At 36.7% G+C, this 27987-nt stretch overlaps 2 protein-coding genes across 11 annotated transcripts in view; one reads left to right on the top strand and one right to left on the bottom strand.

Annotated features, from left to right (window-relative positions):
• The window catches only part of LOC129764418 (ribosomal protein S6 kinase beta-2), a 122444-nt gene that overhangs the window by 32238 nt on the left and 62219 nt on the right, over positions 1–27987 (bottom strand). For 8 of the 10 annotated variants that reach the window (XR_008741135.1, XR_008741139.1, XR_008741140.1 and 5 more), the window contains one exon: positions 10159–10188. The exons of the other annotated variants lie outside the window; for them this stretch is intronic. Coding sequence is in view for 2 of the 8 variants with exons in the window: in XM_055763477.1 (XP_055619452.1) it covers positions 10159–10188 (30 nt within the window). In the remaining 6 variants the exon portion in view is untranslated. The remainder of the gene's footprint in view (positions 1–10158; positions 10189–27987) is intronic. 10 annotated transcript variants of the gene reach the window in all.
• LOC129764420 (fibrinogen C domain-containing protein 1-like) lies at positions 8045–9106 on the top strand. Its single transcript, XM_055763482.1, has 3 exons — positions 8045–8180; positions 8241–8771; positions 8843–9106. Exons 1-3 carry the CDS (start codon positions 8092–8094, stop codon positions 8970–8972), a joined length of 750 nt encoding a protein of 249 aa, XP_055619457.1. The 5' UTR covers positions 8045–8091; the 3' UTR covers positions 8973–9106.

Genomic DNA, 27987 nt, shown 5'->3' with positions numbered 1-27987 from the left:
ACTAAATTATTTTTGTTTTTGGGTTAACGTATACCGTTTTTATTCCTGAACTATTTGGTTAGCCTACTCCCTTCCGAACAATAAGATGCTCTCAAGCCTGAAAGCCATTCCTGTAATCGCCTCCTCGTTTGAATAAAATCTTTTTCCCACCAATCATTCAATCATATTGGGGAATAAATAGTAGTCAGATGAAGCTAAATCTGGGGAATAAGGAGGATTGAAACGAGTTGAAACTCTATTTCCATTAATTTTACGACCACAGCAAACATTTATGTTTGAAAAAATATAATTACCAGAACGATTTGCATACCAATCGAATTGGAAATTCTCTAAGAATTGTTTCATATGTTATGCATTACGATTCCCTGATTCATAAATGGTTTAAATCAACAAAAATTGGATGTTTTGTTCTGTGAATTTCTGTGTCTACCGGCCTGTGCTTTCTATACCGAGGAACGAGAGAGGTCGTGAGGTATACTGATTTTTATATACCACTGCGAGCGTGCGTAAAGCGATCGCTCGAACTGCAAATGCAGCGTTCGTTCATACGGACACTGTGAAGAGAGGATATATTGCTAATGAATCCTGTCTTTTTATACCTTATTGGGTATAAATAAGCCATTCGCGATTTATTATACTCATTCTCACTTCAACTAGCAAGCAGTCGGCAATTTTTCTGATGTCACACATATCGTTTTTGTTCGATACAAAGATCAAAAGCAAAATCATTTCGGAGGATCGAAAAAAAAAGAAGCTTTTTGTCGATATTTTAACGTTCGAGAGTGTAAATGTAGTATAATGAAAATCTAGTAGTGATGAAACGGATAGTAGTTTGGCCGTTTTGGATAGTTTGGTAGTTTTGGATAGTTTCAAATAAGCAAAGAACATCAATCAAAACTATTTATTCAAAATTGAAAAAAATGACTCTTCAGGGATGATAATGTGGAAGAGGATGCACTTACTCCATTTCAAATCAAATCAAACGAAGCAAAAGAGACGAAACTGAATTAAACCTTACAAGAAAGCTCACGACACCTTTTGGAACTGTTTAAACGAAGTGGCAAATGAAAATGATAGTCAGCGTCGCGTTTAGGAAAAAAATCCCATTGCTAACTTCTTCACTTCACTTCTTTGTTTTTAAGAGGCTCTAAACTTTGCAGTTGATTCGTCTCTGAATTTCTAACGAAATCCACTGATATGCGAAAACATTTTGTATCGTCCGCAATCACGTTTGGTCACTTAAGGTTGGTGGTCATTAAACTCTAAGTAGTGCTGAATATTAAGTTCTAACAAACCTTGCCAATTGGGGGTAGACAAAGTTTGCTAGAGCTTATCATTCAGCACTTTGCAGTAGTGTTTACAGTGAAGGACTGTTCTCTGAAGCTGGCCTGGTGTACGAAACAAAGCGTAATCGATTGGTAAAAAAAATTATAACAAAAGTCATAGTGTTAATAAATTAATAAAGTTTCAAGTCTCTATATTTTTTGAGAACACTCTACCCCTCATCAATCAAACATACCTTTTCCTTTTTATGTTGAAGAATTCTTATAGAATCATCAAAATAAACTGCAATTTTAGTTGCACATACAGCATCTCTCTCAACAAGGACATTCAATATTTGATATATATAAACCAGGACATCAATACAAATATTTTTGCTTTATACTCAAAATACGGTACAAATTGATAAAAAGACGGGAAAATTTGCTGCTTCTCGGCTGATTTGGCATGGAACTACTCTATGTCGAAAAAAAAAAAAAAAAACACAAACAATTAGGTAGTTTTTATTTGTACATGGACTTTTCAAACGACCCTCGAATGTGTATGTAGCTTGCGATGGATAATACTTCGAGTTAAATAGAGCCAGAGAAATAGGCCAAGGAAAAAATTCAGAGACGAATCAACCCAGGAAATTGAAAGCCTCGCAAATAATGTATTCAAAACATACCCGGTTTCAATAATATAGTGATAGTGATAGTGAGTGAGTTGAGTACACAAATAAAACGGTTCGTAATTGATGAACATTTTCTTGCTCTCCGGTTCACTTGGAACACCTACGCGACCTGCTCTATAAGCTATAGCTTTATTAATGCTATCATAAGGCCTCAGCAAAAACCACAAACCACCACAACACAGCAAAACACGCAGAAAATCAATTAGAATGTATTATAACTGGAGTGAAGTGAAGCGGAATGAAATGAAGTGAGGAAAAAGGTCTACACTAATGCGACCGAGAAAACGTTGGAAAAAAAATTAAACAGACTAATCACAATGCAATTCAAACCGCTGACATATCTTCGAACTTGAACTTTTTCTCGTCCACCACTGTAAGGCCAATTCCACCCATAATAACTCATACACGTGTGAGCGCAAATGTGCATCGTCATCTGAACCGCCAACCGAGGCTGTACAAGGCGCGCGCGGTGTGGATTGCAAGTCTTTTCGTGGAATGCCTAATTAATTCGCGCGAATAGCGTAGAATTTACACTTTCGATTCGTGGAAATCAACCGCCGCCACCCGACCTTAAAACGGTGGTAAACATGAAACACCGAACAATATTTTAATTATTTCGACCAAAGTTGTTGCATTGCGATTGACAGCGAGAAGTTGGAACCATCTACTCGAACAAAACGCTCCGGCGGAAGATTTACGTCATCTCAATATTGATCTATGACATCGCGCATTCGCGGATTTGTTTATCCGGAATTTGTTAACAAACGTTGAGCGCGAAGCCCCAACATGAGCGGCAATATCCGTACGTCATCGTCTGCAATACTACGTGGGTGGACTCTCTCGATAGTAAAACCGAGTTATTGTGTTGTGAAGGTTGCCGGCTGTTGTTTGGCTTGTGTAGTGAGTGAAATTGGCTGCAATTGGATATGTGTGATTCACCACTATCGGTGGTGGTCCGGTCTAAGCCCGAGTGTTGTTATGATGCTATAGCCAACTCAAAATACGAACACGTCATACAATGGAAATATCGTCATCCAGAATGATGAAACTCCCACGCGGTCAGGAATGAATGTTTGCTCGTTACGCTCCGCTTAGTCAGACTGACTAAGCAAAGCGAATCAGACGGAGGTGGTTGTCGAAACGTTTAGTTTCGGGAATAGTGCAATTGCATTTTTTTTGCATAATAGCAATATAGCGCAACTGCTCATTAGAAACCCATTCAGAAATTCTCCACCGAAGGAAAACCCCAAACCACACACATATTTCAACGAAACAATCATCAATTTGCATAACACGATTCGCAGGCTGCAGCAACAAAATATGCACACACTTCTTTTGAGATGAAAAAGAACACGGAAGCCGCCAGCTCGACTCGGGCTGGTTGTTGCTGGCCCTCTGACACCTGTATATTGAGTTTCCTGAGTTTTACTGCCGCTTTATTAGTTTATATTTATATTTGCCACACATCCAATGTATCACATATCGTTGGCCGTGAAACTAAGCCTATCCTTATTTGATCGCTATAAATACCCCACTACTGACACCGGGTCTTCAGAGTGACGTTTGACATTTGCATACCGCTCAACTTTGCACAACTAATAAACGATAGTGATGATAGCCGCAGTGGAGAGAACACCACTCTCGGAGAATAACGAGTTTTTAAAACAGATACATGGCGCGTGGAAGGTGGGGAAAAAATGAATGGAAAGCGGCCGGTTTGAAGTGCATGCGAACTGTGCACTCAAAAAGTGGAACCGATTATACTGTTTTGGGAATGTGGTTGACTAGTGATGTACAAATGGTGGCATTTGGAACATTCCTGGCGTAGTTTGAACTAGCTGCAATAATTTTGCGAAAAGGAACAAAACTATCAATTTTCACGAAAATCTGGGAACCACTATCGGTTTGGTATAGAATGGCTGAAAATAGCGTTGTACCAGCTTCTAGCTTCTAGGCGCCTGTCTAACACAGATCGATGCAACTACGGAGTCTATAAGATATTCTACATGCAACAAAAGAATAAAGATTAAAATTTCAAAACTAAAAATTGAAAATTTGCCATCAATTGGCCATAATTTGTGTAAAATATGTCAGTACAGGTCGGACTCGATTATCCGGGATTCGATTATCCGGAATTTTAGACTCGATTATCCGGAGTATTTTATTTTTTATTTTCGGAAGTTTTGAATAATTTGTATAATAATTCCATATTGAATAGCCAATATGGGTATCAAATGAAAGGGCTAGTGGAACACAGTTATTTATGAAAAATGCTAATCCAAAATGGCCACCACCACAAGATGGCGCCACATATATTTTTTCACAACCCCATAACTATGGGTATCAAATGAAAGGGCTTGACTAGTAGAACACAGTTATTTATGAAAAATGCAAATCCAAAATGGCGGCCACTACAAAATGGCGGATTACATATTTTATGTATCAAATGGAAGGGATTGACTAGTACAACACAGTTATTTATGAAAAATGCAAATCCCAAATGGCCGCCACCACAAGATGGCACCATATTTTTTTTCACAACCCCATCAATATTGATATCACATGAAAGGGATTGACTAGTACAACACAGTTATTTATGAAAAATGCAAATCTAATAAGGCCGCCACCACAAGATGACACCATGTATATTTCTTTCACCTTTAATTCTACGAACATTCAAACAGGTCAAGCTGAATGAAACTTTTTAAAAAGTAATTAGTTATTTGGGGACTGCGGCCATCTTGGATTTGGATTTTTCAGGATCTGCTATGTTCTACTAGTCCAGCACTTTCATTTGATATCCATATTGATGAGGTTTACAAAAAACATATATGGCGCCATTTTGTGTTGGCGGCCATTTTGTATTTGTATTTTTAAAAAATAAAAAAAAAATCATATCAATCCCTTTCATTTGATATACAGGTCGGACTCGATGATATACAGACTCGATTATATGTGATTCGATTATATACAATTTTGGACTCGATTATATACAGTTTGGATTTTTTTTTATATTTCACATATGGCTTACTTCAAGAAGAAATGTAAACTTTCAACGTCAAGGTAAAGTTGAGTGGCTATTACATGTAAGATGGGGTAAAAATCGTGATTTTCGAAGATTTTGCTTGAATTTTCACCAGGAATTGTTTATATCGATATTGCAACCAAATTAGTAAAAATATAAGTTGGGCTTCAAAGAAAAAATTGTAGAGCGTTTAAAGAACTTCAATTTAATTGATAGAAACAATCTAATTTACTATAAATTTTTAGGATAAAATAAAAAATAACACATTCAAAATTACTAACTTTTAAGTTATCAGTTCCAAAATGTTATTGTAATCCACTAATTTAGTTGTTCCACTAATATATCCTGTACTAAATTTTCTCATTTTTCAAATGAAAGCATCAGAATCGTCTTCCGTAGCGTACTTTTTAATGTAGAGCCAGTCTGAGTCAACAAAGTCCGAAACAAAAAAATTTTCTATAACTCTGTCATTGTTGAAATTCCAACATATGCGTAGGAGGATTTTTTTCATCAAATATGATCGTCACCTCCTGAGATAATCTGGATAAATCTGGATAAATGTTATCTGACTTTAAGGGGATGAATTAAAAATCAATTTTCTCTTTTATTTTCAAACACAAAAAATACATGCAAAAAAAACAAATGAGAAAAAAAAAATTGAGTCGATTATATACAGTGAAAAGCAAATCTTGGATTTACATTTTTCATAAAAACTGTGTTTTACTAGTCCAACCCATTCATTTGATACCCACATTGAAGCGATTCTGAGAAAATATGTAATCCGCCATTTTGTAGCAGCCTCCATCTTTGATTTACATTTTCCATAAATAACTGTGTTCTACTGGTCAAGCCTTTTCATTCGATACCCATATTGATGGGGTTTTGGGAAAACCCACATTGATGGGATTTTTAGAAAATATGTACATAATCCAGGTAATCCGGCGGTACTGGCCGCCATCTTGGATTTTAAAGTTCATATAATAGGCAGTTTTATAATGACACCAGAAATAAAAATGTGTTCCAAATTTCAGATCAAACGGTCAACAGGAAGGGGGTTAAATTTCCATTAATGTGGCACAGCGCTACAAAGTTACAAAGTCACAAACATACAAACGGGTAAAAGCTAGATAAAACCGTTTAATCAATAAGTGCAAATCATAATTATATTTGGTTGAAAAAGTGAAAAAAAACGGAGTGAAAGTGAAACAAAACGGAGTGAAAAAAAAATAAAACTTCAGATAATCGAGTCTGACCTGTATTTTTCATGGAAATATCGCAAAAGTCCCAAAGATAGTATTGTAAAAGAAAGGCATGAAAATTTACTTTATACATGATCTCAGAATTTGTTCATTACCAAAAAAATAACACAGGCGTGAAGATGTGGAAATTTGGAATATACTGAAACAGTTGGTTGGGACGTCTCATTTCTTTGTCCGAAAATAAAATTTAAAGATAAGATTCCTAATTTTGGACGTCCTCATAGAACTTCATTGTTTCGGGAATGCTGTCGGTTCACTGTTGGATAAACCTTCGCAATGTGATGTCATAAAATCATGACTCAAAAATGAAAAGAAACGCCTCTCTGGTTTCGACATATGTTATGTGAAAAATCCTCAGCTTTCCAGAAGAAGTATAAAAAAATAGCGCCTTTGGCCTCGAGACCATGAAAACAATAAAAAACGAATACAATCAATAATAACTAGAGCAGAATTCGAATTTTCTATTGAATGGTATTCTTTCAAAAAAGGTTAGGTGATTGGCTTTAATTTGATATGTCGATCATCTGAATCGGTCTCGTAGCTCAAAAGTTATGAATTTTTGAAAAAAGTCATTTTTGAAAAAAGGGGAAAAAGTTGATTTTTCGGACAACCCTGAAATGGAAATAGTCACCCTAATGAAAAAATAAAAAAAAAATCGGGTCAAATGTTTTGCAATAAAGAACAAAAACTAGCAATTTTCACGAAAATCTGAGAACCACTATATCGGTTTGGCATGGAACATCTGTATAATTGAAATAGGCATGATTTCGAGATCAGGGCCCACAATTGATCATATTTGTGTGTTATTATAGATCAATTGCGTCCACGCAACAATCATTGGTGATAGAGATCTATTGACGGTCGGAGTTCTGTCGTCTCTCCATTCATACAAGCTTTGCTGCTTGCAACAAGAAACGTCGGGCTGTTGTGCTATTAATACCACAACAATGTTCATATCAACTGTCTCCGCTGCCCGGACTACATGGCTAAATGGCGACTGTGTGATTTACAATATGTATAGATACGATGAACATGTGACATGTATACATGCAAAGGAGCCTAAATAGATGAACAAATAGGATAAAAGAAATTGAAATAGGTACGCATTTTCATTTATTGTAAATATAATTTTGTCTGGCTGAATGTTATTTACTTCTAATTAATTACTTTTAACAAAGGGCAACCAATTCCGATTGACTTTTAGGTTCAGCTGGCCATGTTTTTCTGCCACTTCCGGCTTTTATGTCGATGGTCAGATTGTGATTCAATGAACTCTCAAATGAAAATAAACTAAACTTAAACAAACTCTAAATGAAATTTAGAAATTTTCACGCAAAAAAATGGCAGCATTTTGTGGGTTCGGATTTTTTCGTGTACAACCTTCAACCAACTATAATGATTCTATTGGAGCTCTTACTGTTTGTGCTATTGAGTGTTTCATTGTACGATTGATCCAGCATCGTTGACTAATAATCTATTTGTTGCAACGATTATGAGTGAACATGGGGAGCTTTTGATTGTCCGAAGCTGAATGCACATGGAAATTATATCCAATTTAAGTAATTTTTTTACAGCCCAAATTGGTTATTTTTTGTTCATTTACAAGCACCGCTTCCACGCCATTATGACTTGTTCAACATTTACACAGCTGATTGAAAAAAGTGTACAATGTTCTTAGTATCTTTGTTTGTCTGAATTCTGTGGAAAAAAGTGAACTCCGGTGAACCACACATACTGCTTATCTTATCGTTGCTCTTCGGTGATGGTATAAAAGACGATGGTAATAAGCGTGTTCCTTGCACTGTATGATGTGATAGCGATCTGCAGGCAGTATAGATTCGACTTCTCCCAAAATGATCACCATCGGTTTGAAAGCAGTACTGATCCTAGTTTTCCTTCTTCTGGAACAGGCTACGTGTCTCAACAGAACCAACAACGCCAGGCAAGTGTCATCGCGTGAAAATCTTGACCACTTGTCTGAAATTTTCTCTTTCACTACCAGAGCGTCGCCACAGTTAGTCACGGACTGCACGGATGCGTCCCCGGTCACCAACGGAGTGTACCGAATCCAGACGTCTCCGCACACGGAACCCTTCCCGGTCTTGTGTATCCGTCGGAAGGATAACCGCGAGTGGATGGTCATTCAGCAACGTTTCGATGGCTCGATAGATTTTCAGCGCAACTGGCAAGACTACAGGGATGGCTTCGGGGATGTCAGCGATGGAGGAGAATTTTGGTTGGGACTACAGAAAATACATGACCTTACGTCGTCGGCAGCATACGAGCTGGCCGTCGAGATGACAGATTTTATTGGTGCCTATCGCTTTGGACTGTACAGTTCGTTTGTGGTTGGTAGCGAAGAGGAGCAATTCCCACTGAAATCTTTGGGACAATACAGTGGGGACGTGGACTGTATTTCGGCGCATCTTGGCAAGAAATTCACCACGTTCGATAACGATAACGACGGGTTTCCCGAGTGGAACTGTGCGGTGCGTCATCAGGGCGCGTGGTGGTACGACCGGTGTTACCTGAAGTATGAAAATTATGAGACGATTCTGATGGTTCAATTAAGAAAAAGTATGTTAACCTTCTTTTTTTTTCCAGTGGATCAAACCTGAACGGATTGTATAGAAATGCGGCTAGCGACCTGGCAATTACTTGTATCAACCTCGGGAGTCCGTTGTTCAAGGGTCTCAAACAGACGCGGTTGCTGATAAGGAAGCGTCAATTGTGAAGGAAGAGAAAGGACCTACTTCAAAAAAATTAAATTATGAAACAAGGTTTCCATGAGTTTTATTTACTTAATATTTATGATTATAATTTTTTTTAAACATAAAGTTCTAGCAACATAATTTTACCTTCATGAAACGTGGTATTGAAATAGTTTTATTTATTATCAGGAGATGTAACCTTTCGTTTATTTGATTTAGACATGAACATATTTATTTTATCCCAAACAACACAATATCGCCTGTTCGTCGTGAAAATACTCCACTGTTCACAGTTAGACCATAGAGCGGGACCGTTTAAGATCCATTGTTGCGTTATTAATAGCACAAATAGTCCTATGTTTCCGTTGTATACAGCAGAGCGTGTACGGACGATAGAAATAGGGTGGATCTCTATCACTTAATGATTGTTGCTTGGACGTGGAAATGGTTATTCTATAATAATGGATTATCAGGAGATTTTGAAAAACATAATCTTATTTTAGAACTTTAGAACTCGGGAATCTTTGGGTTGATAGAATTCGAATGAATGTTCTCCATGTACACGTCTCCGGGATGAGTGGGTTTCAAGTAAACATTGTAAAATTATATCAATTCTAGACATTGTTGAATTATTCGGAAGTCTGTCAAAGTCTTATCAGAAAAGTAAATGACAGCTCCCTTTGAATAACACAGAAGCAAATCTTTTAACAAATACAACTTTTAAGGATTTGTTTCCGAAATGAACAATGAAATCTTGACAACGTAATGGGAAAAAGTAATGAAAAAAAAATTATGCAAAAGATAATGTAGGTTCAGATTTAGTATAATTTCTAACTTTTTTTTTTCAAAGTATACAAAACACACCATCCGGTAAAACCTTTAACGAACACTTCTGGGACACTTTGGAACATGGAAACGTCATTTGTTGATAGAGGACTATGATTAGTTCTAAAACAATAGACTTACAACAACTGATCTAGCATCAATCAAAATGGTAGGCAGGGGATATGTAAATAATAATGTGTCATTCTGTTCATATTCAGTGTGGAAGATTGGATGTAATCTCGAGTGCTGCTGAGTGTACTTACGTTTGTACGTAGTTGTGAGGACAGGGACTTGACAAGGAGGGTGGTGCTGCTGTGATCGATGCATGCGTTTTCGAAGAAGAATTCTATAATTTAGTGCCACTTCTCTCCGTCGTTTTCTTACCGTAGGCGAACCAAGCATATTGTTGTTCATCTGTAAGGACGCAGAATAGAGTGAATGTGAACAAGTGGAAACATTTATATTTATGAATAGATCAGTTGTATGGATTTCTAAACAACTAGCTGACCCGGCAAACTTCGTCCCGCCCAAAAGTTATTTTTCGTTATCACATCCACGATTTCTTAATAAGCGCCCGTTCATGAGCCAATCGCAGAACTGTTCATTGATTGATCTTGTTATCTACCCTTTAAAATTATTTTCTACAATAAATTTTCAGTACTTCTACCAAAACTCGACATTATAATATCAGATTATTTTCAGACACAATTCTCGTGCAAGATGTCATACCATCATAGGGGTCATATTATCATAGAAACATTCCTCCCAAAAACTCTCACATCCCAAATTTGGCTCCATTTGCTTGATTAGTTCTCGAGTTAAGTAGAAGTTTGTGTTTCATTTGTATGGCAGCCCCCTTGCCTTTGAAGAGGGGGTAGGTGTGTCGAACCACCATAGAAACGTTTCGTGCCCGCTAGAAACCCCCCCCCCCATAGAGATGGGGGTAGAGAGTCTAACCATCACAGAAACATTTATTGAACCTTAAAACCTCAACATGCCAAATTTCGTTTCATTTGCTTGATCATTTCTCGAGTAATGCAGAAATTTGTGTTCTCCTTCTGAATACAAAATGAATCTCCTTCTAAATACAGCCATTCTCGAGATATTTAAAAAAAGATTTATAATTTATTGTCTTTTTATAGTAAGTAGGCACTTTTAATGTTTGTCGTGTTATACCGCCATGTTCATGAAATTTTATGAATTTGCTTATAATTTTCAACATTTTTTCCAAATACATCATTATGGCAAAAATATACGCCTAGGAGTTAAGTTGAAATTTTTTTTGTTAAAACCCACATGATGTCGCATACATTTTTGCAGCACGGTAGGTATTCCCAAACACAGACAACACAATCGGGCTCCGTGACGATATTTTCTGGAAATCGTTCACTGACATGATGCTTCCCGTTTGGTGATCATCGAGTTCGTTTGCCGGCGGGCGTCGAGCAGGAATGAATTTTCTGCCGTTTTCAAGACATGAAGAGGAATTTAGCTTATGTTGTCCCCAAGGGCCTTTCTCAAGACCCAGAGACGAATGTATTGTAAAACTCCATGTCATTCCATGTTGTTGCTTACAAAAAATAAGATCCGTTTTTAATTTTTTTTTATGGTTTATTTTTATTTTAGGATGGTCCGAAAACTTTATGTTGTCTTCTTTTTTTCCAAAATGATTTTTTTTTCAAAAATTCATGACTTTTTAAGTACTGGAACAGTTTAGATGATCGATATATCAAATTAAAGAAAATTAAGTGGTCATTTATTATTCACTATTACTTTATTTAATTATCTTCGTAATTATTGATTGTATTTGTTTTCATAGTTTACATGGCTGCGGAATAGAGGGCGCCATATTTTTTATATTTTTTCTCGAAAACTGAGTTTTTTTTACAGAGAATTGAAGACCAAAAAATGGAAAGTTAGAAAGTTGAAATCGTAAAATTGAAAACTTTTATAGGAAATTTTTAAGACAGAAAATTGAAAAAAAAAACAGAAAATTGGGAAGAAAATCAAAGTTTGAAAATTAAGAATTTAGAATATTGAAACTTCAAAATTGTGAAATTGCAAATTCAAAAAATTATACACTTTTTTAAGTTTATAATTTTACTGTTCAGAATTTTGCACTTCAAAAATAAAAAAAATTCAAAAATTTAAAGGTTATGAACCTTTCTATTCTTGAAATTTTTGTATTGAGTAAAGTATTAATGAAAATTGTAATTTAAAAAAATAAACGTTTAGAAATTTAGAACAAAAAAAATAGAAAAATTTAAAATTAAAACATAAAAAATTTAAGAGAAAATGAGAAAAAGAAGAAAATTAATGATTTGAAAAAAATTAACACAAAAAAGCCAAAATTTGATAATTTTGCAAATTAATGACTTGACAAATATAAAAATTTTAAAATTTAAAACAATTAAATAATTCCAATTTTAAAAAAATGAAATCGACGAAACAATTGACGAAAAAACAAATTTTTCAAATTCTCAAAAAATAAAAATACAATTTTCAACAATTCCTCCATACATCGAAAAAGGACACTTATACGGGGAAAAAGTGTTTCTAATAACACATTTTCATGGTTTGTTTGAAAAAATTACAACTAATCCTAATTTGTTTTTGGAATATAAGTAATTTTTGTGTGGAGACTCCTGAAAAAATAATATTTTACTCGTAACATTTTTGTGTGTAAATCTTCGCGTTTGACATGTTATTTTTTTACATGTTTCCAAATAGAAAAAAGAAGTTTGCAGAGCATGTAAATCGCAATAATTGATGCATGAAAATTTTACGAATTAAACATGGATAGTAATTTTTCGAAGAAAAACGTGAAAGAGTTGTTGTTCGAAAAACTTTTTTCCTGTAAAAATGCCCATCTTCCGATGCATGGGTTGTTGGAAATTATATGGGCTATTCATAACTATTTTTATAGAATTTTCAGAAAAGAAAAGAGTATAATGAATTTTAATTCTAAAGAAAAAATTTTAAATTTTTTTTGTGAAAAGTTGTTCATGAAAACATAAATAATTTAATATATTTCATTCTTTGACTAAAGTTTTGTAGCTCTGATATATTTTTTGTCAACTATCAACTTTCATTCGAAAATCTTTAATTTGGAAACTATCAGATCTACAAAATGTTCGTCATAGAATGAAATGTAGGAAATTATTCAGGTTTTCATTAAAAAATAGTGCATAAATGTTTGAAAAAAAATTTCATTCAAAAAAAAAATACTTTGAAAGTTAAAATTTATTATTCTCGAAAACATGTGTTTTTTAAATTCTGAAAAAATTGATAGTCAGTCGGAAGATGTATGGTGCCCACCTATGCAGGGAAAAAGTTGTTCTGACAACAACTTTCTCATGTGTTCTTTGAAAAATTATTATCAATGTTTAACTCGTAACATTTTTATGCATAAATTATCGCGATTTACATGTTCTGGAAACTTTTTTTCTATTTAGAAACATGTGAAGAACATGTCAAACGCGGAATTTACACATACAAATGTTCAGAGTAAAACATTATTTTTTCAGGAGTCTTCATTCAAAAATGCCTCTTATTCCAGAAACTAAAGATAATAAAACATGAAAAAGTTTTTGTTAAAAAAATGTGAAAAATGTGTTGCCCCTTTTCAAAAAGAGTCTAATTCTTTTTTGAAGATTTAAGGTGCTTAAATGACCCCTGTCTTTACGCCCACAACGTTTCATTGCTGTCTGAGATGATCCTGCGAACTTCTAAGACGAGTTGGCATGAACTTCGTCATAAAGAAAATCAAATATTTAATTAAAAATGGAAAAAATAAATGTTGAGAAATAAAAAAAATGGCAAATTTACAAATTGACAAAGTGATAAAGTGATAAAGTGATAAAGTGACAACATGACAAAGTGACAACATGACAAAGTGAAAAAGGGACAACGTGAAAAAAGAGATAAACAGACAAAGTGACAGAATAAAACAAAAAATTTGAAAAAATAAAAAATGAAAAACAATCAAATTTTTTAAATCCAAAATTCAAAGAGTCAAGACTTCTATATTTAGAAAATTCAAATATTTAGGAATTCACAAAACCAGAAAAAATAGAAGCATTGAAAAAAACAAAGACATGTGATGACGCAAATCAAGGAAGAACAAGCGATATTCATTGCTTTGAATAAAGAACCATACTGAAAGTTTGCCATCCTTCCATGCTTGAGACTTTAAACATCTTCAGTTCATTCGTCTCTAACCTTCAAAAAGGCCCTTGGAAAACTTTACTTTATCCATCATATTAATCCTCCACCCCCATTGCCTTGAGAAAGGCATTCGATCCCTCGCCGTCCAGCTCGCCCAGCAACGATGTTGTTCAGTCGATTTCCTCACGAAGAATGAAAGTTTGCCTCAGCGAGATCCACTGTTTATACTCTAGGCAAAAATTCCCCTTTGTTATTCTTCTTTTCCTTTCTCTGTTCGGGAAAGCACACAAATGGACACAACAAATATATGAGGAAATGGGAATGCCTCCAATTTTCATCAATTTAAACCATATACAGACTATGGGATTGTAATGTATAGCATATCAAACAAATCTTAGCGAATTTCCGATTTGTTTGGTACGTAAATCGCCAAAATCCGTTCGCGGCAAAAATAGTTATTAACGTTAACTTTATTTCATAAAAACGTGACATGTTTTCTGATTTGGCACCCTTAATGAAAGTTCTACGTCAAAAATGGTAAATTGATAAGTTGGTGGATTGATAAATTCGCAAATTGAGAAGTTAAAAATTGTGAAATTGAGAAATTCAATAACTGAAAATTTGAAATCATTACTTTATTAGAGAAACATCAGCCTCGTGGGCCAGTAGTTCGTTTCTGAATAAATAGACAAACAAAAAAACAAATAAATTTAAAATTGAAAAATTTAGAGTTTAGAACAAATATAAAATAATTTCACAACACAAATAACAAATATAAAATAAATATAGTGCACCTGTGGGCGAGTGGTTAGCGTCTCACATTATCATGCCGGGTGTTCGGGTTCGATTCCCGTTCTGGCCGGGGGATTTTTATTCAAAGAAATTTCCTTCGACCGGCACTGTGGTCACGCGTATTCTAGAGCTTGCCCATCGGAATACATTCAAGACATGTTATTTGGCTTAAGAAATCTCACCTACGTATTAATAAATGACGCTAGTTAATGCATACGTTGGGACGGCAAAAGTTCCACAGGGAACGTTAACGCCATTCAATAAGAAGAACAAATAAAAAATTGACAAATCCAAAACATACTAAAAATACGAAAAAAAAAATTCTTAAAATGAAAATTAAAAATTCTAGGATTCAAAGAACATAAAATTTCAAAATTAAAAATAAAAAAACGTAAAAATTTAAAAAAATAAGGATTTAACACTTTGCGGACCGCTTTCTCGATTTCTCGTGTTTCGCGTTCCGTCTGTTACGGATGGATCACGAAATAACCAGTGTTTTCTACACTTGAAGGGTAAATCCTTGGTTTCCCAAGAATCTAACGAGGCCTAACGAAGCCTCGCCTTCGTCTCATCCACATCGAAGGAAACGATCTCATTCGTGGAATCCGAACAAATGAAGCGTTCAAGTTTGCCCCAAAACGTGCGGTCCTTAATATGTTAAGATTGGAATTCGAAATTTCAAAAATGTAGAACTGATCGGAATTGATTTAACTTGAAAGAACAATGGCGCATGACGTGTAGTATTATGAAATATAAACAATTTTTTTTTGCGTGAAATTGAGATATGTATCTACCGAACACTGTGTGTTAATGTGATGTTTTAATATAAAAAATACATTTTATGATTCTCCTTCTTGTTACGAAGGTGTTACTGAAAAATTCTTACCATAGAATTGAAGGATTAAAAAATCGAATCTTAATTTGTATGATTTGTACGACTAATCAATCACTCAAACTTCTACAATCCCCAGCTGCTCCCAATCACTGGCTCCGCTCCCAAATTTAACGTGACAAAGCTTCTATTTCAAAAGAAAAAAAAATACAGACAGAGCAAGCAAATTTTTCCGGCTGCATCCACCCCAATGGTGGGATTTCCCCCATACTTTTTTCCATTGAATGAATCCACCACCGGTGGGGGCATGGTCTCCCCAAGCGTTACCTTTCCGTATTATTCTCGGTAATCCTCCCGCGTCTTTCGACCAACAAATGTCGAACAGTTGCTTCCATTGTAGAGCGACAAGATGCGACAACGACAACTGTGTGTCGTTGATGGCGACGACGTGCAGATTTAAATTTAGTTTTCCTGTACACGGAAATTACTACACACAACTCGAAGGGGCAATTTATTTTTAGGGACGCGCGCGTCTCGTTCATGTTATGTTTCATTGTTAGCGCATTATGTGTCGTCGGAGATTGTAGGAGACACGATAGAGATTTTAAGCGATTGGGAATTGGACATATGACACCATGCTTAAGTGGCGTATCTTTACACCAGGAGCCGCCTTCATCCACAGGAAGTGATGAGTAATAAAAATAAAGTAGCACCAGTTTTTAAGTACGTGCGTGACTTAGCTGCGCTAGGGGTGCGATCAAACCACGCATTACTACTTCCCCCTTTTGACAGAGTGAGATTGAGCGGATCAACAAAGTAGAATCTGTTCGAAGCTGCGACAGGAGTCGTTGAACTTCGCACGTTTGAGCTGCAGCTGTTGCTTCATGCCTTTGTCCCGCAACCGATGCGCGGCTGTTGTTCTTCAAAATGCAGCCGCCGCTGCTGTGGTTGTCCTTCCATGCACATGGTTTTGACACGATATTTATTGCTGCTGCTGGCTTGTTGCACTTCGTCTTCCCATTCTGGGTTTTACATGCAGCCAAGAAGACGGGAGCAAAGATCTCTGCTGTGCTGCGTCTGAACACGATTGGGTCAGCGACATCGAGGAGATTTCTTGCTAGCCTTCCCCTTCGCTTTGTGAGTTATACAAAAATGAAAATGAAAAAGACATTAAGCTTTTAAAGCAAAAAATAGTCAAAATCATTCGGAGTTGCAATTTGCAAGAGTTGAAGTTTCCAGCTTAGGCCATTCGGCAAGTCGACAGAATACGAATGCAAAAGTTATCAGGTGTTTTCCTTCCTCCGCGATAGAGTTCCCATCGCCAATCGCGCCGCAACACACGATAAGCAGACGAAAACATTCTCGAATGTTGGTGTTCTCTTCGGAGCTCTTCTTAGCACGCGAGAGTTAGGAAACTGGTGTGTGCTTCGAACCGTCGCGCGTATATTTATAAATATATATCAATACATCGCAAACACTTCACGCAACCCAACCCCACTTTTTCGGAACGCAGCATTCGAAGTGCGGCGGTAGTAATACACATATATTCGAGCGGGCCCCACTGCAACACACAAACCATCCCATCATCTCTCTCTCTCTCTCTGGCTCAAAATTCGAGTTCAAGGTAGTTCAAATTGAACGTTTTGACGACTTCACATTTCTTCCCGCATTTCTCCTTCCATCATCCATCAACAGTTGCGGCATCGGGGCGGCCTTCTTATTAATTCCCCTCTGGCTGATAGGGGAAAATAAAGTGGTGGAGGTTATTCAGCGTGGTTCTGTTCTGTGGTGATCGGAATTAATAAGGATACGGCACAGCGTGGGTTGGCTTTGGGAATGTTTCACGAAAAAGTTTGTTTTGTTTTTAAGTTCAATCTTATCACCCATATACAGGGGAACTTCGATATAACGTACGTAAGTCCAAAGGACAAATTTTTTGAATATTTTTTTTCTGAAAGAACAATAAATTATCTGTATTTTGATACTAAGCTTGTTTTGTATCTTTGACCAATCCCGAAATACAACTGTTTTGTGAATCCGATTTCTAAATGAATTAAAGTTTAATCAACAATACGAAGGAAAACATCATGAGAAAGGCTGGCTTCATCTTCTAGTTGAATTTATTCATTGACCTTACTCAAAATGCAATACAATAAAGTAATATAAGCTACGTTTCTGAGTTCTTTATAATGCTTCGGTATAACGTACAATTTCATACAACGTACAATTTTGAAAGTAAAATGTACGTTATATCGAAGTTATCCTGTACGAGGGTCGTTCAAAAAATAAGTTTCAATGCCTCAGAAATCGCGGAAAAATAAAGTTAGTTTTTTGTCCTAACAAAAAACAAGGTGCTTTTCGTAATCTACGTTTTATTTTCTATTTTTCTACATAATCGCCGTAACGTTCGGGGCATTTTTCATAGCGTGGCACGAGTTTTTCTATTCCAAGCGCGTAGTGCGTAGCGTCCAACTTTTTGAAGTACGATGTAACTGCGTCACGAATTTCTACAGTGTTATCGAATCGTTGACCGCCGAACGCCTGTTTCATCGCCGTACTATTGTGAAGTTTTGGACCGATTAAGAACCGCGATTAAGAACAAAAGGCCAGGTTTATTGATGAAGGGAGTGTTCCTCATCCACGATAATGCGCGGCCCCATTCTGCTCGCGTAACTAAAGAGCAATTGAAAAAAATTCAAATGGACTGTGTTCGAGCCTCCTCCTTACTAACCAGACCTCGCCCCTAGCGACTTTCACTTATTCCCGGTGATGAAACAGGCGTTCGGCGGTCAACGATTCGATAACACTGAAGAAATTCGTGACGCAGTTACATCGTACTTCAAAAAGTTGGACGCTACGATGTCCACGATTGTCCACGGTGTGGAGGGTAGGGGTATAGCCAATGTCGACGTGGATACGTGAAATAAATATTTGAGAAAAAAACAATCACATCTATATAATCTGTTTTTCGTTTTCAAGAACTTTCAAACTTTCCTTCATGCTTGTTCCGGATATTCAACAATAAAAAGGTTGAGCTGCCTGATGTTTTTCAAATAGTTGTCAGTGTGAACACAATGGTAGAATTCGTGGTTTTTGAAGATGCTTAAAATGAAATTGCTACGGAAGTGAATAATCTAGCAATTTGGTGTCAGAGAACTAATCACAAAGCAGTTTGTGAAGATTTATCATGTTGATCAAGAGCTTCTCGATAAGCTACCAAATATCCTATGTACAGTGTTAGAAAGAAAAAAGTAAACAGCATCACGCAAAATACTTTTTCATGATTTTGTTTTTGGAAATGAACGTATTTCTTACAATCGAAAGGAAGTAAACAAGCCATTGTTTGTATTCATTTTCAAATTTATATAAAGCTCCAATTAATTGGATTTTTTTCATCCAGTATCGTGTATAGATATTCAATGGAGTTGGGGTCTGGGGACTGCGATGTCCACTCAAGCATTTTCATGTTTTTGAACTGAAAATAGCGTTCCGCAACCTTCAAGGTGTGCTTGGGATCAGTGTCCTGTTGGAAAATATAGCCTTTAACATTCATTTTCCTGAGTGACGGCTTTAAGTTCTCCTCCAAGACATTGACTTAGGACTCAACAGCCTTCTTTACATCGATCTTGACGAGATTGTCCACCCCTTTCCAAGTAAACAGCCCCACACAAGCAGTGATCCTCCACTTGCTTGCTGTTGCTTGAGTAGGCTGGATATCTCAGACTTTAGGCTGTCATTTCTTTGTGTCTTTTAACCTCAAACTTACTCTAATCGGTCCAAACAATCTTCTTCCAAAACAAAGGAATTGAGGAATTAAAATTCGAGCAATTTGAAAATTTTTTAAAAATTGTCACTTCTTTACAAAATTAACAACAAGTTTCGCACGAATTACAACAACTTTATAATTCGTAGGCCATCCTTAGTTTCAAATCTATCCAAACAACGTATTCGGCCAAGCTACGGCATGTGGAAATTTGAATCTCGCTCCACGCGGAGGTAGCTGCTCGTTTCAGCTCAATGAAACACACATACTGCCTAATCTTCGGCAGTTCTATTCTTCTATTCTTCGTGCGATCAATCTACATAAGTTATCGATTGGGGTTGGAACTGGTAAAAAAGCAGCTCCAGAATGCCCAGATGCCCCAGTCATATAAACCATGTAAAAGACTTCTGACTTTTTTGGAATGATGCTTTATTCTGTTGGAATAGCACGGTGGTTTCGATGCAAAAAACGGCAGCAAATGATTCAGGAATACTTCTTTAACTCCTATTGACATTCTTTGTTTTAAAGAGGCTTTAAACTTTTCAGTTCATGCGGGTTTAGAACCTTTAAACTCCTTTATTTTAGACTCCCCCCTCCTCCTCCGTGGACAAGCGTGGACATTGACCAGACCCTCTCCCACTGTTGTCCACGTGGACATTCCTGAATATTTTTTATTAAAAATTACCAAGTAAACACCTCGATTGCACCCTTATTCTATTTCAAATTTATTTAGTGTTAGAATTTGTCTCTCAGAAGGGACTGTTTCAAATGACTTTTCCACTCACGCGAATAAGAAATTAGAAGTTCAATGATTTAGAGGCGAATGAACTGAACAGTTTAAAGCCTCTTTAAAACAAAGAATGTCAATAGGAGTTCAAGGAACTATTCTTGAATCATTTTTGCTGCCGTTTTTGCATCGAAACCACCGTGTTATTCCAACAGAATAAAGCCTCATTTCATTAAAGTCGGAAGTCCTTTACATGATTTATAGGACTGGGGCTTCGATTCTGGACTACCCTGCTTTTTTACCAGTTCTCACCCCAATCGATAACTTATGTAGATTGACCGCACGAAGAATAGAACTGCCGAAGAATAGGCAGTATGCGAGTTTTATTGAGCTTAAACGAGCAGCTAAATCTGCGTGGAGCGAGATTCAAATTTCCACATGCCGTAGCTTGGCCGAATACGTTGTTTGGATTGATTGGAAACTAAGAATGACCTACGAATTATAAACTTGTTATAATTCGTGCGAAATTTGTTGTTGATTTTGTAAACAAGTGGCACGTAATGTATTATTTTTTTGAAATTGCTCAAATTTCAATTCCTCGCGAAAGTGTACATTTTTGGAAAAAGTAATGCAAGTGATAAATTAAATCTTCGCGTTCCTATGTCTGTTCTCAGCCACCAATCCTTTTTTACCGTGCAGAACTGTAGTCAAAAATCAGGACCTTATTTTGAGAGACTGTGTCGAAAGATGGCACACGAACGAGAGTTTTAGAATATATAATATATAATTTATTTAATTTTATTATATTTTTTTTCTATAATTTTATATAAAAACAGCATTTTAAAACACATTACTCAGTAGATACACATCTAAAGTTCACAACGAAATCAAAAATCTTGTTTATCTTTCATTATCATACAAATTATGCATCACTGCTCTTTCAAGTAAAAATAATTCCAACCAGTACGGCACCCATGTCCAAATTGCATACGACCGCAAAGAGTTAACATTTTATACAATTTTGGTACACAGTAATGACTTGCAACTAGAGTATGTATTTTGCATTATTTATTTTGAAATGAAGAAAATCCTCTGACATCATAACTTGAGCAAAACAGTTCAAGGAGAATGATGATGGTCCACGACCAGGAGCTCCAGTCATGCTGACTTTTGGAAGAAGGTTGTTTGGACCGATTAGTGTAAACTTGAGGTTAAAAAAACACAAAGAAATGACAGCCTGAAATCTGAGCTATCCAGCCTACTCAAGCAACAGTTAAACACGGTGGAGAATCGTTTTTTGTGAGGGGTTGTTTTTCTTGGAAGTGGGTGGACAATCTCGTCAAGATCGATGTATAAAAGACTGCTGAGTCTTATGTCAATGTCTTGGAGGAAAACTTGAAGCCGTCACTCAGGAAAATGAATATAAAAGCTATATCTTCCAACAGGACAATGATCGCAAGCACACCTTGAAGGTGCGCTATTTTCAGTCCAAAGAGATTAAAATGCTTGAGTGACCATCCCAGTCCCCAGACCCCAACCCCATAGAGCATCTATGCACAACACTGGATGAAAAAATCCAATGAGTTAGAGTTTTTTGTAAATTTGAAAATGAATACAAACAATGACTTGTTTACATCCTTTCCATTGTAAGAAACACATTCATCTTCCAAAAAAAAAAATCATGAAAAAATATTCTGCGTAATGCTGTTTACTTTTTCTTTCCAACACTGTGCATAGAATATTTGGTATCAAGAAGCTCTTGATCAATATGATAAATGTTCACAAAATGCTTTATGATTAGTTCTCTAACACCAAATTGCTAGATTATTTACTTCCGTAGTAATTTTATTTTAAGCATCTTCAAAAACCACGAATTCTACCATTGTGTTCACATCAGGTAGCTCAAACTTTTTGTTGTCAAATACGCAGAACAAGCATGATATGAAAGATTGAAAATTTTTGAAAATGAAAAACAGATTTCGTTGATTTTTAAATATAGATGTGATTGTTTTTTTCTCAAATATTTATTTCGCGTATCCACGTAGACATTGACTAAAGTTCATTTAATATTGGAACACAAACAATTGCGTGTAGTTCAGTCATTTATTAACGAATTCATAATTTGTTTTTCATACAAATGTAGCATTTTCTTTACTCTTTCATAAAAAAAATTTAAAAAATTATTCATTGCTGTTTCGAAGAAATTCTCGTACTTTTCCCGTAATACGGCACATTAGGCGGCGCACACCCTTTTCGTCCACCGTTTTGGCGATTTGATTCCACCAGTTCTTCATTTGAGTCATGTTCCTAACAAGTTTTCCCTTTGCCTTAAGCCTCCGCTTCGTGATTGTAGGCACTCTTTTTTGTAGACTTCTGATGTCATTGTCTTGTCAGTTAGAAATACTTTGGTTTTCTGTCCACAACTGCATATTCCCTGCCAAATCATGTACTTGCGGGCGAATTTATCCGCAAACACGAACTTAAATTTTGCAGGTACATCCGAGCCGTCGCCAAATAAAATTTTTGACCTGGGATTTGCCCAAAGTCCACCTTCACGTAGGTCTCATCGTCCATCAGAATACATCCGTCGAACTTGGTCAGCACTTGGTCGTACAGCTTTCGGGCACGGATTCTGGCCACATTGTTCTGCTTCAGCGTCCGATTTGGCTCGGAATGACCTTATTCCTTCCCGGAGACGAATTCGTCGCACCGTACTGTGAGCGGCCTGGAACTTATTGGCCAAATCGCGGTCTGAAAGATTGGGATTCCTCTTGACGGCCTTGATGACTTTCCCACGCAGTTTCCGGTCGACAGTTCCACTCCGACGCTTCGAATGCGGCTTCCGAGCCGTCGTCAATGTTTCCTTGTACTGCTTGATAACACGCCATACGGTATTTCTGGGCATTTTAAGCTGTTTAGCTAGCTTAGATGCCGACAACAATGGATTTTCAAGAAAACTGTGCAAAATTTTATCTCTCCGTTCGGCTTCCATGGCGGTTGTTTACAAAATGCTATCGTTTGGTGTTATGACATAAATACATGGTGAAAGGTAATGAATTTCCCGACACGTGGGTAAATTTTTTTTCCAAATCCGTCCACTAGGAGCGCCACAATGAGCAAAAGAATTTGTTCCAATATTAAATGAAGCAGACTTTATACCGCTACCCCCCCCCCACCGTGGACAATTGTGGACATTTTCGTAACCTTTACCCCCCTAAAGTTGTCCACTTGGTATGCGGACAGCCCGTAAGATGAATTTGAGAAGCGATTAAATGAAAACATGGGTAGTAATTCTATTTACCAGGTTTGGGGTAAGTGCAGATAGCAGTTCGAAAGTGACAATACATCTGAATACGATAATCACAGTTCAAATTCACTCTTATTAGTTAGTTTGATATATTTCAAGATTGAGTACAGTTCAGATCGAAAAAGTCCACAACTAATATGTATATGTAAATCTAATATGGAATATGTACGGGTGACCTTAGTGAATCTTGAAGTGAGCATAAATGAGCTACTGGAAAATTACCAACTTTGGCATCCATATTATGAATATTTGAGGTTTCTCTTTCGCACAGAATATGATTTCACAAAAACAAACTAGCTCAACTAGATCAGATTCCGCGTCTCTTAAATGGCTATAATACGGTAAATGATATGAATTTCGGAAAATTCTTCCATGATCATATTCTTGATTCTCTAAAAAATCGTTTTTTTTTAAATTTTCAAAGGAATACAATCTTTAAAAATCCTCCACATAACCCACCGCTACCCGACATAGCGGCGATGGCACGATGTCTGTCCGGTCATGCCGCTTGAACACACATCACCACACCACACACTACCGAATTTTGTCCTTCTCGCTGATGGGGCGAACTTCATCGTCTTGGGGGCAATAAATTGATCGACGCGCCGTTATCGTCTTCGTTTTCGTCTGTCATCCTCCCTCCCATTCATTCTGATTTGTCCATTAGGAAAAAAGAAATTAGTGGTTCGGAAGTTCATTCCGCGTTCATCATCATCATCTCCATTTACCGGCCTTGCAGACGGGCCACTTGTGTCGGATCATGTCGGTTGTATATGTGTGGAGATATCCGAATTTTTGACTCTGGTGGTGGTATACATGGTTCGGAAGTTTGTTCATTTTGTTCCGAATCTTCTTGACTGCATTAAATTCGATTTGTGGAGTGGGAAAAATTGGATAGAATCGTGTTATAAAGCATGGCGAAAAGCTATAGTTAATAGAATAAATAATAGTAATAAGCTTTATTGGGCCGTTCGATTCTAGGAAAATCGAAAACAAGGTTATTTTTGTTGAATGTTAACTTTGAATGACATCAATCGACGTTTTGTGTATTTTTTTGTGCCGCCAACGGAATATGTTGTCCAGGTGATTATCATCTTGTTGTGATATTTGATTCTGGTCTATAAACAGTTCCGTTTCACTGTCTTTGCCTTGGCTATTTGTATACCAAAGAGCTTATTTGTCCAGATTTATGGTGCCCGTTTTGGGAGAAGCTTCTTCGAAGCCACAATGTCATGAATATGTATTTTATCTTAAAAAGTCGCACGCGTTCAAAACATCTCTTCTATTTTCAGGGGAGAAGCCGAAGTATTTCCGATAATCGGATTCCCACGAGTCGTATCAATGAATGGCATTTTTTTCAAAGCAAAATAAGGTTTTAATATCGCCAAATATTGAAGCCATCCCAAGTGTTCAAACACAAAGATCTGTCATGGTCGGCTGGCCACCCCCGAGAGAAACACCAAAACTGTGAGAGTGAGCAGCCGCGTAATGCCATCATCTAATCGGACTGACCACGTGCGTGTTTCCTTTAGCGATTTTTAACGCCGACAACTTTTGGGAGGAAGGGTCGTTACTCTTTGCCTCCGTAGGAGAAGCGTTGCTGGCTAATCGCGAATCACATCGGAACGAACTGAGTGATATACGTTATCGCACGTATTCTGTCAATTCAGACTTGAGTGCATTATCCGCGCGGTTCATTTTCGCAACTAGTCGTGATTTCCTGAAGGTTTTCGAGACTAATCAAATTGAACATCCTCTGGTCGACGCCTGGTGATTCTTTGTGTAAGCACAACACAAATGATACCCGCGTTGGTGATAAGTTTTCGGAAGCCTTGATAAGTTCATTGACTGCGGGTGGGGCACGAACATCATTCACAACCTGCGGTTCAAATTTAGTAAATGCTTTTCGCGAGTGCACGCACAAATACACACAACGCGCCAGGAATTTGGTATCAGTTTTCTTATTCGAATGTATAATTTATGGCAGCCCCAGACAACTGTTATTTCCGTCTTGCCGGTAAGCGCCGTGTACCGAATCGACATTTAATTGGGAACTAACGCAAATGAAACGTAATGAAATATAACACAATTTGCATTGTGGTGTTTGCCGTGGCACAATGTAATGTACCTTTAGTCAGTTCATTCAGAAAGTTCGCGTTTATCAAAATCTTATCAGTCATACGTTCACCCCGCAATAATTATCGATAGCCTCTCGCTATCTTCTAGGTCTTTCTTTCCATTCCAGATGCCCTTTGATAGAGTCCTCTGCAGCCGGATGGAAGACAATCAACAGAGGAGATTCAAACCAAACCTACATATGCGAATGTACATTTTTGATCTGTGGATCATTGCAGTCATGCACGTTCATTCGTGTACTGGGATACGAATTCCTTATTCAGGCTCACAACTTAGGTTCCAGAATCCACAATTCAGAGATCCTCTTGCTCTTACCATTTGAATCCAAGATAGGAAAAACGACACGACTGTTGAGGTCATCCAAAAGGCGAGCTACTTTCCTATGCATGAAAACGTTGCCATACACGGAACGACGAATACATTGGAAGATTTGAAGTTCCGTAAACATAAAAAACGAAGGAGAGATCATGTGCCATCTCGTCTGGTGAATACACTTAGTGCATTTTAATTCCCATTTGAGCGTCGTTAAGTGGGTCTTCAACTGCTTTGCAACATGTGGCTGAGCGTTGTCGAGTTAAAAAAAAAACCTTTTGCAATGCCCGACAATGCAAAGGGTTTCGGTGGGTTTTGGCAGCTGTTTTCAAACTGCGTCTGCGAGCATTCATCAACGTCAAAATATTTTTTAAGCATCTAAGCCAGCTATGCTTAACATGCGGCCCACTGGGCTCTAATGGTTGGTCCGCCTGGTCCGTTACCATTTTGTATGTAAGAATAATGGAGTTTGAATAATGAGTTTGATAGAGTTTGATTAGTAGATTAAGAATCTATTAAACATATTTAATCCGATCATTAGGGCTAATCCTGTTGACGTTAGTGAATAAAAATTAAAATATTAATAAGAAATCATTACCTATTTTTTGACATAAGTCTTTACTACTACGACCACGTCTTTCAATAACTATACAAAATCAGAGAACAATTTTTCTGAATTGGAGTTAACTTTAATACTTAATTTAGCTCTGAACGTTTGATGGTTTGCATTCCAATCGAATCGGAAATTATCAAAAAAAAATCGGTTGGAAGAATTTTTTACATTTTCCTATCGTGTTTCCGTGGCCGAATATGTATCAGCGAGGTACAACATTTAAATGGTGGTGTCACATTCACCCGAATACCATTTACCCTAAACACGGTTATCAGAAGCACATTTACCCGAACGATATTCACCTGAATGCTACATTTACCCTAGTGCAATATTCACCGTTCATTCATGGTTTTTTGGATCTCCCGTTGATAAATCAGATTAAATTAAAACAAAATGAGAGAGCTATAAAAATAAGAAGTAAAATGAAGAATTGTAATAAGAAAATTGAAAAATGATACTGGAGACCTTGCTGCGACATTTTTAGTAATGAGTGTAGGTATAGTTAACAAGCCGTCTTCCTTCCTTTTCATATTGCGTATTAAGAAATGAACACGGGCTATGAAATATTTCGACAATTAAGCAGGTAGTTTTAACATAAAAATTATAAAGCATAAATGCATTGAAAATGTGAAAAGAAAAATTATAAAGCATAAATGCGTTGAAAATGTGAAAAGAATTGTTGAGGAAAAAATTGTACTTACGTATTGATGTCAACGCATTAACATTAACAAAACATTAATTGCGTTAATTAATGTTTTGAATTTATTTTTTCGTAATTAAATTTGTTCTGAGGTCAATGTAATCGAGGCGAAGTCCCAATCTAACGAGGATAAGGAACCGAGGCGGTCCCAAACCGCCGAGGTGACACATTCCGAGTCGGCCACCGACCCGCCGTCGGATAGAAAACGATCTCTAAGTTAGGTCTCCGACCGAGCGTTAGCGTGTTCTATGTTTCAAACTAGCCGGGCAATCGATGGAACACAGGTTTGCTTGCGAGAGGTCTCGTTACATTGATCTCAGAATACAATTAATTACGAAAAAATATGATGAAAAATGATAAAAATTGCGCTGCGATGGCGTTAATAAGAAAGTACTGAAAAAATATACTTTGCACAGGTAGGTTCTTTCGCGTTTTTTTACGCTTTACATATTTGAATTGGATTTAACAAACGTAAATATCTTAATTCAATAATTACAGAGAATTATTCCTTCATGACGAATGAGTTTCTCTATCGTGTGGTGTTTAACGAGATTATTAACAAAATTTAATTTTTTTTAAATATTCCTTTCTTTTTTATTCGGGATTGTTTATCATTCGGGTAATTGTTCTATCCATTTTATGGTATTCGAGTGACTTTATTTCTCGTAAATGCTCTACAATCTTGTTGTGTTATAATACTGTTCTTTTATTTCCTTTCAACGCACTATCTATTTTCTGTTTTCAACTGATTTCAATATCTCATTCTATGAATATTAAGCTTGAAAGTTACAACATTCTTCTACGTGTGTGGGTTACGTGGTCCAAATGACTGGATAATGTCTACAATCGAATTTGAAAGTCCAC

This window comes from Toxorhynchites rutilus, chromosome 2 (genome assembly GCF_029784135.1).
Source record: "Toxorhynchites rutilus septentrionalis strain SRP chromosome 2, ASM2978413v1, whole genome shotgun sequence".
In the NCBI taxonomy this organism is placed as follows: domain Eukaryota; kingdom Metazoa; phylum Arthropoda; class Insecta; order Diptera; family Culicidae; genus Toxorhynchites; species Toxorhynchites rutilus.
Note: the sequence above shows the minus strand (reverse complement) of the source record. Positions and strands in the feature narration are given on the sequence as shown.